Here is a 15,341-nt window from a genome sequence, read left to right on the forward strand (position 1 = left end):
ATCCCAGATCGCTTAGACTATACCACTCCAAAAAAGGTATTCGGTAAAAGCTTCCATGTGTCCATCCCTTCAAGATCCTCTTGAAAAGAAGAGAGACGCCTGGAAGACGATGCGGTACACTTCTATACAGACGGTTCAATGACCGATTACGGAGTTGGAAGTGGTATCTATTCGGAACAACTGAATCTCAGTCTATCATACAGACTTCCCAATCAATGTAGTGTATTCCAGGCAGAAGTAATGGCGATCAAAGAGGCATTATCCTGGCTCAAAGAAAACGTTATATCTTGCAAGGATATACGAATCTTCTCGGACAGCCAAGCCGCTCTTAGATTACCATATCTAAGTTGAAGTCTAAAAACGGAGAACTATAAATCGACACCCACGATCTTTTCATCGATTTCGAGGCCGCATATGACAGTATCTACAGGAACGAACTGTATAGAGCCAAGTCTTGTTTTGGCATCCCTGCCAAGCTCATCCGTTCATCAAGATGACAATGGAAAAGCAGTGCAGAAGCAAAGACTATGACAAAAGCAAATTGGTGCGTTTCGAGAGAAAAGTTTTTCGCATGAGCTACGGTCCCATATGCATAGAAGGTCAGTGGATGAGAAGATGGAACGACGAGCTGTATGGACTGTGCAATAACGTAGACTTCGATGGAAGGATAAAAAAACTAACTTGGAATGCGCAACTGAAGACATCTATCCATAGAGATCGAGCTAGATGGGGAAGTTTGTTGGGTAAGGCCCTAGTTAGTACAGGACTGTAGCGCCACCTTAAGTAAGTAACATGTTACATTGGGATTGTAAATTAAAATTTCCGTCAGAAATTAATCTATTTTTCGTGGCGCACAGATCACGATTTAAGTGTTTGTTTCAGTCATTGACTCACTGTGTAAATGAGTTCGAAAGAGCTGTCAAATTTTTCAGTAAAAAATGTTTAAACAGACCTACTATATTTAGCAAAACAAAAACAAAAATTTAAAACATTCTAAAATGAACGGAGAAGTAATTTTGAAAATTATAAAATAACTACTGATGATAAAGGTTTCATAATAATTGAGGAAAACACAGGTTTGATGTCTTTAGTAAAACTTTCAAACTTTTTTAAGGTAAACCACTTATGAGCGCTGAAATTATTGAAGAAATAACAATGTTTTACAGTTTCTTATCAAATCAAAAAAATCCTCACTACTCGATTAATTTTCAGAAAAAAAAGATATAGTTGATGAATCTACCAGTTCGTTTAAAGTTCTGTCCATATCTTTGTTAATACTACTTATAGATTAAAAATAAAAAAAACTTGTGAACGTTAAGCTGACAGCTAAGTATTAGTATAAGTGCAAAGAGAAAATCCAGATCTTAAATGAAAAATAGATCAATTTATTTTTCCCCATGAAGAACAGGGAAATTTTTGTTTTGACAGATCTGGATACAAAAAATTGATTTATTATACCGATGGAAAATCCCATTAGTTAAGTTTTTACTTGTCAAACGTCAAAAGATGACAGATGACAAACTTCCAAAAAGAAGACTATGCAAAATGATACGTCTTACCATTCTATAAAAATGGATTCTGATGAAGAGAAATGACCGCAGCTGTCAATTAACATTTTTTGATATTGTTCAGATCTGCAGAAAAGTCAATAAAAAATTTAAAAACAAACTAACTTATTAACATAATTCTTAAATGAGTTTCCTTGGGGCGTCACTGTTTACAAAATAAAAAAAAATAATCAATTTATAATCACTAATAGGTAATTACATATGTGTGTACATAGATGCATACATACAGATACATACAACGTTTTAATGTTTTTGAATAGGTAGTTAGGTCGGTCACACGCTTGAGAGCGTCAGAAGAGACACATTATATACTTTACCGACTGAAGACGACACATGCGACGCTCAACCAACTTCAAAACATCGACAATTACTTAAAGTTAAATCTGGCGACGAAGCTTCGCATGGTTGAAGAGACTTTCTTTTCTTTTAACGTTCATCACTTTTCAGTTAAGCAACGTACGTCTTCTGAGTTAAAACTGTTTGCAAAATGTTTTGGCTAAAGTTTGAATTTTTTAAAATGTGTGGTATTATACTGTTTATTCTATGGGTTTATCTTCTAAGCGTCGTTGAAGGAAAACATCTTTCCAAGCGAGGACTTATGGAAAATATTAATAATGGAATCAAGTATGCTGGCCAAATGATGGGTAAGAACATGCATAATGTTGGTTCTTGAAGTTTAAAATGATGACTTCTTACCAAAGGTATAAATACTGCTGCTGACGTAGCAAACTTGGTAGCAAAAGCTTTTGCACGACAACAGCCCCCAGCAAAGCAATTCGATGCACCGTTCTTATTCCAAACGCCTGGGAAAATTCATAATTCTGACAGAGAATATGACACTGCTTCTTCCTTTATAAACACCACTGATATGGTTGGAGGACTTTTGCGGATGCTAGGCTTCGACGCCGGCAAACTAGGTGCTTTGGCTATCAATGCAATTTTAATGATTGCTCAACTGGTTTGTAAAGGAGTTTTATATATAAAAGCAAATGAATAATAATTTCTGCAATTTTTAAAGATTGGAACTAATCTGAAAAGGAGAGACAATCCAATGAATTTCTCAAAATCAACAGAAGATGGAAAAAACTTTGATGAATCTCAACATGAAGACGATGAACCATATTATGATGGTCCTCAAGATGATCGCACTGCTCGAGGAGGAAATATCCATGACCATACACCTCTGGACTGGATATTGACAAATCCACCGGAAGGACTTTCAGATTTTATTGAGCAAATTACAGATCGAAAACTTCCTGACAAGTTAGTTGAAGCAATTGGCAAACTTGAAGCGCAACCTGGTCAGGGGGATTGTATTAAATTGCTTATGTGTAAAAGTGCACCTTTTATTTGGGGAATGCAGAACTCGGTTTCGAAACGTTTAAATGATCTGCCAAAAGATTCAAATGAAGAAAATTATAAAAGTGAACAGCCAATGTCTATATCAGTGTTATTCAAAAATCTTCCTGACCTAGAAGAATATCGAAAACATGGTCAGCAGTGTGAACGTCATTTTTCGAAATTTTGCAAGAAAAATGATTCCTAAACGAAAGTAATTTTTACAATTCTATATTTTTATTTAATTTAATTGATGATCTATATTTAAAAACAAAATCATAACTTTAATTCAATTTTAATACAAATATTAATATTTAATAAAAATTAATAAAGTGCTGCAACGGTAACAGTGGCAGCCATTAAGCAGATGTCGTTTTTCATTCTTTGTCATTGAACATTTTTTTGACAGTAATTGTATACACTACATAAAAAAAATTAACCCTCAAACTGTTCGGAACTTTCTGCATTCAAAGGGATATAATGGTCTTACGGTACAAAAAACCCTATATTTTAATAACACCCGTTTCAAAAAGCTTGAACTATGCGAAGGCAAACATTTCGAAACCAGATTATTTTTGGAAGAATGTGTTTGTTATTCCTTGACGAGAGCAAGTTTAATGTCTTTGGGTCGGACGGTCGCAGATTTGTATGGAGATGTGAAGAATTTGCAATCAACGGTGAAATATGGAGGCGGAAATGTTATAGTCTGGGGAGCTATGGGGTCCAATGGTGTGGGAAATTTAATTTTTATAGAAACAACATAGTTGCGAAGCACCAACAAGCCTCGGATACGGACGGATTTACTGTTGACAACCAACACAAACGAATTAAGGACAACGAACTTCGGATATGCACGTGGAATGTTAGGTCCCTTAACAGGCCACGTGCGGCCGAAGAATTAGCGGAGGCCCTAGACCGCTATAAAGCAGATATCACCGCCATCCAGGAAATACGATGGGATGGGCCGGGCAAAAAGAGGATGAAAAACTGCGATATTTACTATGGTGACTGCTACCCCGAAAACCAACAGCGCTTATTTGGATGCGGCTTCGTCATTGGAGCCAGACTTAGGCAACAAGTCTTGAGTTATAGGTGCATCAATGAGCGCCTCATGACCATACGCATCAAGGCTGAATTCTTCAACATTAGCCTAATATGCGCACACGCCCCCACAGAAGAGAAGGATGACAACACCAAAGATATGTTCTTCTAGTTTTAAGACAAAACATATGAGCAGTGTCCTAGCTACGATATTAAAACTGTCCTGGGCGATTTTAATGCCAAGCTAGGAAGGGAAGACATCTTTGGTGGAATAATCGGGAAAACAGCCTGCACAACAACGGTTCCGACAACGAATTCAGGCTCATAGATTTTGCTGCGGGGTAGCCAATACGCGTTTTCCACACTTCAACATCCATTAAGGAAATTGGACTTCTCCAGATCAATCTACCGTCAACCAGATTGACTATATTGCGATCGACGCTGGACAAGTTTCTAGCATCGTGGATGCCCGAACTTTCCGATTAGTTCTGGCGTGATGCGTTTACCACCAACAAGGAACCCCTGTTTTGATGAGGAATGTCAACAGGCAAATGCAGCCAAACAACAGGCACGCAAAGCGGAGCGGCATAAAAAGACGAGAGCTTCTCATGAGGTCCATGAGCTGTAGAGGTGAGAGGAACGCCGACTTCTCATGTTGAGAGGTTTAAAAGCAGGAATGAACTTCGAAAGTTTTATAAACAGGTGAAACGAAATTCACAGGTACATAAACCTAGAACCGAAGGGTACAAAGACGAAAGTGCAAACATCATAGTGGAACCGCAGTCAATGCTGAGGATATGGAAGGACCACTTCTGCAGACTATATAACGGCAATGACCAACCGAATTCCGCTGTCAGGCAGGATTATCCATTCAACATAGACGACGAAAGCCAACAATCCCGTCCTCCCGACTTAAACGAAGTAAAGATTGCCACATCGAAGCTGAAGTCTAACAAAGCCGATGGAGCAGATGGCTTGAATGCCGAGCTCTTAAAGGCAGCTGGAAATAATTTGGTTAGGAGAATGCACAAACTTGACTGTTAGATATGTTCGGAAGAAAGCATGTCCGATGAATGGAAACTCAGTATTGTGTGACCGATTTTGAAAAAGGAGACCCTCTAAACTGCACCAACTATAGAGGAATCAGTCTACTTAACATCGCTTACAAAATCTTCTCAGCCGTAATATGTGAACGTCTAAAGCCCTACGTCAACAACCTGATAGGTCCCTATCAGTGTGGTTTTAGACCAGGAAAGTCCACAGTTGATCAAATATTCACATTACGGAAAAAACCCAAGGACACTAAATCGACACCCACCATCTTTTCATCGATTTCAAGGCCGCATATGACAGCATCTACAGTGACAAGCTGTATAGAGCCATGTCTAGTTTTGGCATCCCTGCCAAACTCGTCCGTTTGTGCAGGATGACCATAGAGACATAAGGGTTGAAAACAACTTAACAGAACCATTCGATGTCAAAAAAGGTTTCAGACAAGGTGATGCGCTGTCATGCGATTTTTTTTTAAATCGTACTTAAAAGAATAATGCAGAGCTCACACGTCAACACTAGAGGCACTATCTTTCAAAAGTCTGTCCAATTACTGGCATATGCTGATGACATTGACGTAAGCGGAAGAAGTCAGCGTGATATCAATGGGGTTTTTGTGAGTATTAAGGCAAAGGCGCCAAAAATGGGTTTAACGGTTAATGAGTGCAAAACAAAGTACATGCTGTCGTCAAGAAAGGACCTGCAACACCAATGTCTTGGTCAAAACGTCACCATCGATAGACGTAACTTTGAGGTAGTCAAGGACTTCGTCTCCCTAGGCGTCGCTATAAACGCAGAAAACAACACCAGCGCTGAGATCAAACGCAGAATAACTCTTGCTAACCGCTGTTTCTTTGGGCTAAGAAAGCAATTAAGTGGCAAAGACCTCTCTCGAGGAACCAAGGTGTCGCTTTATAAGACCTTTATCATTCCTGTTCTGCTTTACGGTGCAGAAGCATGGACTTTGACAGAAGCGGATGAAAGCACCTTGAGTCGGTTCGAGAGAAAAGTTCTTCGTGTGATCTACGGTCCCGTATGCATTGAAGGGAAGTGAAGGAGAAGATGCAACGACGAACTGTATGGGCTGTACAGCGACGTAGAATTAGCCAGGAGGGTAAAAGTCCAACAACTAAGATGGCTGGGTCACGTAGAGCGCATGGAAGTCAATGCTCCAGCCCGGAAAGTCTTCGAATCCACATCCACAGGACAGCGCAGTAGAGGAAGACCGCGGATCAATTGGCGTGCACAAGTGGAAAGTGACCTCACCCAACTTTTAGCTAGGGACCGAGCTAGATGGGGATGTTTATTTGGTGAGAGATTTAAATTGCCTCTAAATATTTCACCATATGAATAACCACTTTAACAGTCAGGTTAAAGCTAACGCCCGGTTAACTTTAACAATGGCAAAATCAAATAGAAACTCAACCCTATAACTCCACGGTTTGTCATTTTGACAGCACAAAAATAAAAACAAATTTTTGATGATTGTAGGTTAGTGGAAGAATACTTGTTTTTATATTTAATTGTTTCCATAAATGTCCATTATTTTAAAAGTGGCTAAAAGCTACTGGTGGAATCAGCTAGACCACTTAGCTAATTGGTGAAGTAGATCATTACTTCAAGACGTTTATGTCTTCAATAATTGAATCTTACGAATCCGTTTCCAAACTTAATTTTGTTTAAATGAATATTAGTGTTCGTTTATTTGTTCACATATAAACGAACCCAATGCTATCTTTTTTACAAAATATGTACCTAATAAACTATGGCTTATCGTGTGCTTCCGATTAATCATAAGGCCTTTAAATTTATGTTCGAATTTGCATACAATTTAATTTTATATTAAATATGAATGTTGGACTAGTCCACAGAAACAAACGGATCTTCAAAACAAAAGAACAAACCTATTGTATAATAAAAATATGCACAGAACCTATCCAAAAGTTTTAAAGGGAACACACCTAAAAAAATTTCATCCCCAAAACGTCATCCAAATGTCAAAGTTCCTAAATCTAAACGTCAGTGTCAGTGAAGAGCCATTCCGTGTGGATTTATATAAAACTGAGTAAAGTATTAATTGAATAACCAAATATGAATCAAGCTGAAGTTTCCAAGCTTATGTCCCAGCTTCGGATAGCTGTGCGACCAAATAAGCGTCATTTAAAGAATCCAGATGGGCCAGAAGGTAGATTAATGAAATTGCGCAAAACAGTGACCGCTTTGGTCAAGCATGAGCGTATCGAACTTTACTATAATCGTGCCGATGAAGCAAGAGGTTACGTAGAACTGGTAAACTATCATATTTTTTTTTTTTCATAATAAAATAATTTCTAACCAAAATTTAATGCCTCCAAATTTAAGCTCATTTCGAATGCTATTCGACATGGAGATTGTCATAAGCAAACAATGGAACTTGCTGATTACTGGCTCCTTGAGAAACAACTTGTACACAAGTTGTTCAAAGTACTAGTGCCTCGTTTTCAAGAATGCAGCGTCTCGTATACCCGAATGTTCAAAGCTCCACGAGACTATCCTGGAATGTACTACAAGAAATCTGTGCTGGAACTACGTGGAAACCCTTACCCCAGTTTAATACCTGATATGACACAAAATCGTAGTCTTATTCAAAATGTACTCCTGGACGAAGCTCGAAAGGATTTCCAGAAAGAAAAACTCTCACAAATGGCATCTAAATTAGTTGCAGAAACCGACATTGTTACTGGTAAACCAAAGGAAAAGCTGAGTACGGCCCAGAAAACTGATAATTAAAGTGAAATTAAATTGAGTTATGGTTAAATAAAAGAAAATTAAAATACATTTCTGGTTTTTATCTAATTAACTCCGAAAAACTCCGAAATCCGAAAAGGTTTTCCCCTCTCCATCTTGGGGTTGTGTTTACATGCAATCAGCTGACTGCCTAAACACATGAATTTAACGAATAACGTAGCAAAACAAAACAAAAAGACAACAAATTCTTCCCAAAATAGTCCTCGGAAGTGAGAAAAGGAAATGTGTCTTTGTTTTGTTCAAAAGAATAGTATTTCGTGCATAAAACAATTTTTTTTATTTTCTACTTCTTTCGTTAATAGTTTCACTAATATTTTGATATTGCAAATTACGAAATTAACAATTTTTAAGTCCCCAAAAACAGTAAAAGACTGTTTTGTTTTTTTTTTATTTCTTTTTCCTGTCAATAATTTGGAACTGGAAATAGGACCTGTTTGATTTCAGATATACAAAATTCAACAAGTTCGGTTCTCTTAAGGCAACGCACAAACTTTTTAAATTTATTCAGAGCCCACATAACTAAAGTCGAGATACTTTTATATATTTTTGCTACAGAAAACTAATGAAAGATTAGTAGAATTTCTACAAACGTTGTAAGCAAACAGAATAATTGATAATTTTCTGAAATTAAAAAATGAAATTATGATAAAAAAGAGAACCATCTCAAAATGTTGCTAGTTAGAAACGTCAGACAACTAAACACATTGTCATTGCTGACATATATATGTGGTTACACACTACTATTTTTGCTACTTATGTTTACAGATACATTTTTGAACATTAATTGTAAAATCAGACGCTTGCCAATTATTTCGGAATTATGTTACAATTAAACTGTCAGAAAGTATTTTTGAGAATTATTTGTAAGATGGCATGGTTAATAGGTGCCAGTTATAGCTTTCTTTGTACATCATCTTTGAAAATTTCGAGACATAAAGTTGTAGACAATGAGTTTGGATTGTAATCAATCCAGATTCCAGAACTTATCTTTTAGTCCATTTTAAGTGTGTCAATGATGAAATCGTTTTCAATTACCAGCTTATCTCATAACTTGGAATAAAATGTTTCATTGTTTTACTGTACACTTGTCAGTTTTCCTTTCAATGGTCAATTCTAACCTAAAATGCTTGATTACAATGAGAGAATTTGTATCTAATGAGAGAAATACCCAACATGTCAAGAAAAATTCCAATGATTGTTTTTAATGATGAAAACTGATCTCTACGCAAGTGTTTATTGACTTAACGATCTAATGATCGTGTACATATAACTTAAGTACTTTGACAGTACCAACAACGTATTCAAACCGTTTTTAAAGCATTTTTGTGTTTGCCACCGTAGAACTGAAAGCATTTTCTTGAACTATCCTCCATCTTCTTTTTGTATTAATTTTTAGAATCAATCATTTAGTGAGCTTCATGTGTGGTAATAACAAATAAACACAATGTATGGTGCCTCACGACTTTAGTAATTCTTTTCTTGCATTCATCTTTAACAATTTAATCGGGTGTATTCATAGAGAATTACTAAAGTCGTGATTTCTTGATCTATAGTTTAAGGTTTGTTGGTTAATTAAATACAGATCTTATTCATGGTCAATTTTCTAGCTGTATTAAGTAAGTAATATAAAACAAATGTGATTGTTTCCTTATCCAAACGATATCATTAAATAGAAATCCTTTCCGCTTAATTCAAATGGATTGAACAGTGTTTTTATATTTTTCTTGGTGGCATATTTTGCAGATCACCAAATAACTCAAGCTCCTTTTAGATACATATTTTCTCTCCATTGCGATATCAATCGACATCTGGACAGCAAGTTTACGTAAAATTTATTTGATATAATTTACTATTTTAGCTTTTCAATTCATAAACAAAAACCAAATATGACATTTGTCTGTGATAATAACACAGCAATTCTTTTGTTTATAGTTAAACCACAGGTTTATGGCTAAACTTAGTTTAAAATTCATTTATAAATAGCCTGACTTAGCAAGAGTTTAACAAATTTCTATGAATATGACCCAATTTGTATACACTTTTTCTAAATCCAATAATAAATTTTAAAGTTGCAGACTTAATCTTATTTCTTTGTTCCTTTCTTTGACTGTTGTGCAATCTAAAAAATTGCTTCCGCAGAATTTGAATTTGAGACTTTTTATTGTCTACTTAGTAACTTGGGCTTCAAAGTCAAACGCCGCTCGTGTCCCGGAAAAACTCTGTACTTACTCTGTACTAGGCACTTTCGACGTTCTACTTTATCTGAGATTCAGGGTCTTTATAACGAAAAACTGAAACCATGGTTCAATAAGATGATAATATCTTCGACGATAGTGTAGAATTCATCGTATTTATAGAACTATCCCTTTATCCGATTCCACTCCACTACTGAATCTAATTACGTTTATAGTACCCATTAAATTCCAATAGTGTGAAGTGTGCTCAAGCACAATATGATATGTTCGATTTCATACAGTCAAACAAATTGGAAGAAAATTCACATAACACAAAAGACACAAAATCAAATAGAGAAATTTTCTAAAGATGGCGGCTCACAGTGGAGGAACAGATTGGCCTTCCGTGGTAAAACCACTTTTATCAAATAATTACGGCAATTTAAACAAAACTGATGTTTTAAATATAATAAAAGCTATCACAAGATGGTAAGTAAAAAAGAAAATTTTGGAAATTGTTTCGATTTATTTGTGAAATCATCGATTGAAAATTTGGCAATGGCGCCGATGACTTTTTCTTTTTTTCCAACTGCGAAAATGTGAAAAATGCATTGAATTTTCTAACAAAAACTTATTTTTTACAGTGAAAATGATTTTTTCGAAAACGAAAACGTTCATGGAGCGTTCTTTACTGCTTTTTCGGCTCTGGCTGCTGATACAATAAGTGGACAATGTAGTCTGGGTGAGTCATGGGGTGGGGGTTGCTTTGGCTATTTCGTCTAATTACTAAATTGTTGTTTTTATTTCTTTTCATTTTTCAACATTGCACATATATACATATACGTATTATTTATGCAGTTTGCCAGACACAGGTGCCACAAATGATAGAAGCCAGCTCAGTCTTGATTAGATTTATATTAAATAGATTGAACAAACTGAGTGTCTTTGAGATCAAATGGATGTTGCCTGCTTTGAAGAGTCTCTGCGAAGGAAAGCAGCGGTCGACAGGTTTTGATCATGCAACTGTTGCTTCGATATTGAAGGTAACAAAGTTCCCGGATTCTAGCAAAAGTATTGTTAGTGGAAGCAGCGATAAGGACAGCCCCAAATCGGAGATCAAAAGATCTCGATCTGATTTGTCGTCGGTTATACTGCAACAGCTTATTGCACCTTTGGAAGTGGGAAATCCAAATGCATGGGCACCACTTAGTGAAGAATTAACTGACTGCACTGTAAGTATGCTTCTCTAAATAAATTCGTATTCTTTGTTTAAGTGGCTAGAATAAAAATAGAATGTGAATCTGAAACAGTTGATTTTCCACAATTGCGAAATTTAATTGTGGTTGTGTCTTTGTGTTGAGACTTGACCTTCGGATTTACAAATATGGCAATTTCATTCCATTTTAATTTTATTTAAATTCATACGTTTTAAAAACGTTATCAGGGAAAATAAAACTATGCTGGTGATCAACCGGCTTAAGTTCTCGTGTTACTTGAGCTTTGAAAGTCTGTATACCTTAGGTCAGTGTTTTCCAACGTGTGGTCGGTAGGGGGTCCCGAAGCGTTTTTAGAGGGGTTGCGGGTTGCGAACATTCTTACCGAGAATTCCAAAAGGTTGAGAAAATACTCCACTTAAACAAACCAATAAAATTAAAAAAGGTTTATTAAGAAAAATGATAATTAAATTATTTGTGGCAAATAAACATGAAATAAATAATAAAATGTCTAAGAGACGATGGCCAAAATTCAATTTTGTTGTAAGTCATGGATTTTGTCTTTAGCAGTGATGAGATTTTTATCTCGCCCTTGAAGACTTATTGGAGATATACAAGCAAAAAATATTGAGATGTCAAAGTTAAAATTTATGAAAGAACAGCTCTTAAGATTGTTGCCACATTATTTTATTTAAACAAAATTCGAGTAATCAAAGTTCGACGGTACGGAAAAAAAAACAATGGATTGGAGGGTCGCGAAATATTCTTGCTAATGGGTCCGTTTCATGTTAAAGGTTATTTGTCTTAGGTTATATGCAAAATACCCGTTTGTGGAATACCTAATTTCATATATCGACGTGAAATAAAAAATCTAAGGTTTAGTCAACATTATGGGTTACTGCATAAGTTTCAGCCTCAATAAATAAAAATAAAGCAATGACATACAAATCGCTAGATCAAAACCTTTAACGAACGAACTATAATTAATATAAAGTGGTGTTCGTATCATTAGAAACAACAATCTAAACGCTTTTTATCAATCATAATTGTTTTTGTAAGCACCAGTGTAATTGGTTTGTGCTGTTTGTCTTTGAAAGCTTATTTATGTACCTACCTAGCTCAAAAGTCATGGTATTTGGTGCAATTCAAGCCTATAAAAAGACTAGCAGCTTTGAAACCTCATAAATTAAACCAAAAGAGCAAAACGCACTGATTCTTTTTTTTTCCTTAAAAAAGAGGTTCCACCTCAATAGGATCAGAAGCAATTAGCTAGAACCATAAGGCGTCGACTCTTAAAACATGACTTCGTAGATTTATTTCCAGGAAAATACTACATATTTCCAAAAAGAATTTGAAGATGTATTTGACATTTGCCGGGCTTCACGCAAATAAAGACATAAGATTTAAAAAAAAATATACTTTGGAGTGATGAATAAATCAAATTTAATTTGTTTAGGTCAGATGGCAAAGTCTATGTTAGACGCTTTGAGAAAAAGTAATTAAATTCTAAATATACTTTAAAGACCGTTTTACAGGGAAGAAAAAACATTATTATTTCGGGTGCGTTATTGTGGCATGTAGTTAGTCCATTAGTATGAATTAATTTCCGAATAGAACAACATATTTATAAATGGATTTGGTAAAATTAAATACATTTGCACACATGCTTTCACAATGGGCAATTCAACTGGCCTAAGTGTGTCCGTTTCCATCTTGGACAGCCACTATAACCTAACACATGCTTATTAGTTATGTTTTCAAGCACAACAACGATCCAAAACAACACGAATTTTTAATAAATGGTTTGCTGGGGCTCTAATATTAAACTAGATTCAACAATAGAATTGCTCGAATTCTTGACTACTTTCGAACCAACGAGAATCGAATAGTTCTAGTAGTGCCAACTATATTCTTATGAACTTATGAATAAACGAGGAACTACGGATTTCAAATTAGAATTAAAAACACTTCAAAATCGAAAATAATCACTCTACATCAAATGTGTTTGCGAGCGAAGTTTTTTTTTGTCAAAGTGTAAAAGACTCGTAGACGGGTGAATCAGTTAAATGTTCATTCTATCACCTTAATTCCACCGGGAATTCGTGATTTTAGTAAAAAAAAAAGCGTTTGGACTTTCGTTTCTCTTCCTCATTCATTTCATCATCATCATCATCAGCGGACACATGACTCTTTCAAATAAAGTCAAAACTTAGCCAAGTATTTTTGACATGGTTTCCAAGTCCATCGGAAATGAGTTTCGAATATAATCAAAAGTAGAATCGAGTTACATAGTAGAGCCGTTGATACAAAAACTAATGTGAAAACATTTTCAAATTATAAGAGAGGTCTCGGAGAGTTTACGCCCATCAAGATGCCAAGTCTGGCTTTTAAACATTTACCCAATGAAATTAAAAGCAAAAGTAATTGTATTCCTTTCAAACATTATAATGTTATTTGAAATAAAATAAGTTAATAAAAATTGCATAATTGTAAAACTAAAACTAAATAGCTTTTGAGGCTAAATAAAAATACTTACTTACTTGAGGTGGCGCTACAGTCCTTTGTGAACTAGGCCCTCACCCAATAAACTTCTTCATCTAGCTCGGTTCCTATAGCTAGATGTCTCCAGTTTCGCGCTCCAAGTTGGGTGAGGTCACTTTCCACTTGTGCGCGCCACCTGATCCGCGGTCTTTCTCTACCGCGCTGTCCTTTGGGCGTGGATTCGAAGACTTTCCGGGCCGGAGCATTGGTTTTCATGCGCCCTACGTGACTCAGCCATCTTAGACTTTTATCCTTCTGGCTAAGTCTACGGGACTGAAGATCACACGAAGAACTTTTCTCTCGAACCGACCCAAGGTGCTTTCATCCGCTTTTGTCATAGTTCATGCTTTTGCACCGTATAGCAGGACGGGGATGATAAGGGTCTTACTTAGCAACACTTTGGTCCCTCGAGAGAGGACTTTACCACTCAATTGCTTTCTTAGCCCAAAGAAACAGCGGTTAGCAAGAGTTATTCTGCGTTTGATCTCAGCGCGAGTGTTGTTTTCTGCGTTTACAGCGGAGCGTTGGTAGACGAAGTCTTTGACTACCTCAATGTTACGTCTGTAGAAGGTTACATTTTGACCAAGACGTCGGTGTTGTATGGCCTTTCTTGACGACAGCATGTAGTTTCGTTTGCCCTCATTAACCGTTAAACCAATTTTTGCCCCTCCCTAAATGCTCACAAAAGTCCTATTGACATCATGCTGAGTTCCGATTATGTCAATGTCATCAGCATATGCTAGTTATTGGACAGACTTTTGAAAGATAGTGCCTCTAGTGTTGACGTGTGACTGTACTATTCTTTCAAGTACGATGTTAAAAAAATCGCATGACAGCGCATCACCTTGTCTAAAACCTTTTTGACATCGAAAGGTTCTGTTTAGTTGTTTGCAACCTTAATGGATTAGCGTGAATACTCCATGGTCATCCTACACAAACGGACGAGTTTAGCAGTGATGCCAAAACTAGACATGGGTCTATACAGCTCGTCCCTGTAGATGCTGTCATATGCGGCCTTGAAATCGATGCAAAGATAGTGGGTGTCGATTTGGTGTTCTTGGGTTTTTCCCAGGATCTGCCGTGATGCGAATATTTGATCGACTGTGGACTTTTCTGGTCTAAAACCAAACTGATAAGGGCCTATCAGGTTGTTGAAGATGTGCTTTAGACGTTCACATATTACGGTATTATAGGCGACGTTAAGTAGACTTATTCCTCTATAGTTGATATAGTTAAAAGGGGCTCCTTTTTTTAAGCATCGGGCAAACAATACTGAGGTTCCATTCACCGGGATGCTTTTTTCCGACCACATCTTACAGATAAGTTGGTGCATGCTCCTAACCAAATTATCTTCAGCGGCTTTATTAGACTTCAGCTTTGGCAATCTTTACTTCGTCAAGTCGGGAGGACGGGATTGTTGGCTTTCGTCGTCTATGTTGAATCGATATATATATTCAATATGTAGACCAATTTCATTAAGTCTAGTCAAGTGGACCCACAAAAGTTTTTTGGCAAAAGAGAACAACCTTAAAAGTTATAGCAAGTTAGTTACTTACTTACTTTATGGCGCTACAGCGGATTGTGCCTTTGGGCCTCAAGTAATAACTTTTGCCAGCTTACTTGATCTC

The 15,341-nt window shown here is 36.4% G+C and overlaps 3 protein-coding genes across 3 annotated transcripts in view; all 3 read left to right on the top strand.

Moving 5' to 3' along the window:
* The first annotated feature begins 1,987 nt into the window (after positions 1 to 1,987).
* Positions 1,988 to 3,274, top strand: LOC129941391 (uncharacterized). Its single transcript, XM_056050016.1, has 3 exons — positions 1,988 to 2,212; positions 2,270 to 2,526; positions 2,587 to 3,274. Exons 1-3 carry the CDS (start codon positions 2,056 to 2,058, stop codon positions 3,112 to 3,114), a joined length of 942 nt encoding a protein of 313 aa, XP_055905991.1. The 5' UTR covers positions 1,988 to 2,055; the 3' UTR covers positions 3,115 to 3,274.
* A 3,734-nt stretch (positions 3,275 to 7,008) lies between these two features.
* On the top strand, positions 7,009 to 7,814 carry LOC129939650 (39S ribosomal protein L17, mitochondrial). Its single transcript, XM_056047740.1, has 2 exons — positions 7,009 to 7,286; positions 7,359 to 7,814. Exons 1-2 carry the CDS (start codon positions 7,089 to 7,091, stop codon positions 7,764 to 7,766), a joined length of 606 nt encoding a protein of 201 aa, XP_055903715.1. The 5' UTR covers positions 7,009 to 7,088; the 3' UTR covers positions 7,767 to 7,814.
* Positions 7,815 to 10,306: 2,492 nt separating this feature from the next.
* Positions 10,307 to 15,341, top strand: part of LOC129939643 (protein purity of essence) — a 28,299-nt gene continuing 23,264 nt past the window's right edge. The window contains exons 1-3 of the mRNA XM_056047731.1: positions 10,307 to 10,447; positions 10,603 to 10,700; positions 10,817 to 11,190. Of these exons, the coding sequence (XP_055903706.1) occupies positions 10,329 to 10,447; positions 10,603 to 10,700; positions 10,817 to 11,190 (591 nt within the window). The 5' untranslated portion in view covers positions 10,307 to 10,328. The remainder of the gene's footprint in view (positions 10,448 to 10,602; positions 10,701 to 10,816; positions 11,191 to 15,341) is intronic.

The sequence above is a fragment of the Eupeodes corollae genome, chromosome 1 (assembly GCF_945859685.1).
Source record: "Eupeodes corollae chromosome 1, idEupCoro1.1, whole genome shotgun sequence".
Classification (NCBI taxonomy): Eukaryota; Metazoa; Arthropoda; class Insecta; order Diptera; family Syrphidae; genus Eupeodes; species Eupeodes corollae.

Coding starts and splice junctions, on each gene's coding strand:
- LOC129941391 (XM_056050016.1), top strand. CDS start 2,056: ATGTTTTGGCTAAAGTTTGAATTTTTTAAAATGTGTGGTATTATACTG. Junction 2,213..2,269: donor GTATGCTGGCCAAATGATGG/GTAAGAACATGC, acceptor TTCTTACCAAAG/GTATAAATACTGCTGCTGAC. Junction 2,527..2,586: donor TTTTAATGATTGCTCAACTG/GTTTGTAAAGGA, acceptor CAATTTTTAAAG/ATTGGAACTAATCTGAAAAG.
- LOC129939650 (XM_056047740.1), top strand. CDS start 7,089: ATGAATCAAGCTGAAGTTTCCAAGCTTATGTCCCAGCTTCGGATAGCT. Junction 7,287..7,358: donor CAAGAGGTTACGTAGAACTG/GTAAACTATCAT, acceptor TCCAAATTTAAG/CTCATTTCGAATGCTATTCG.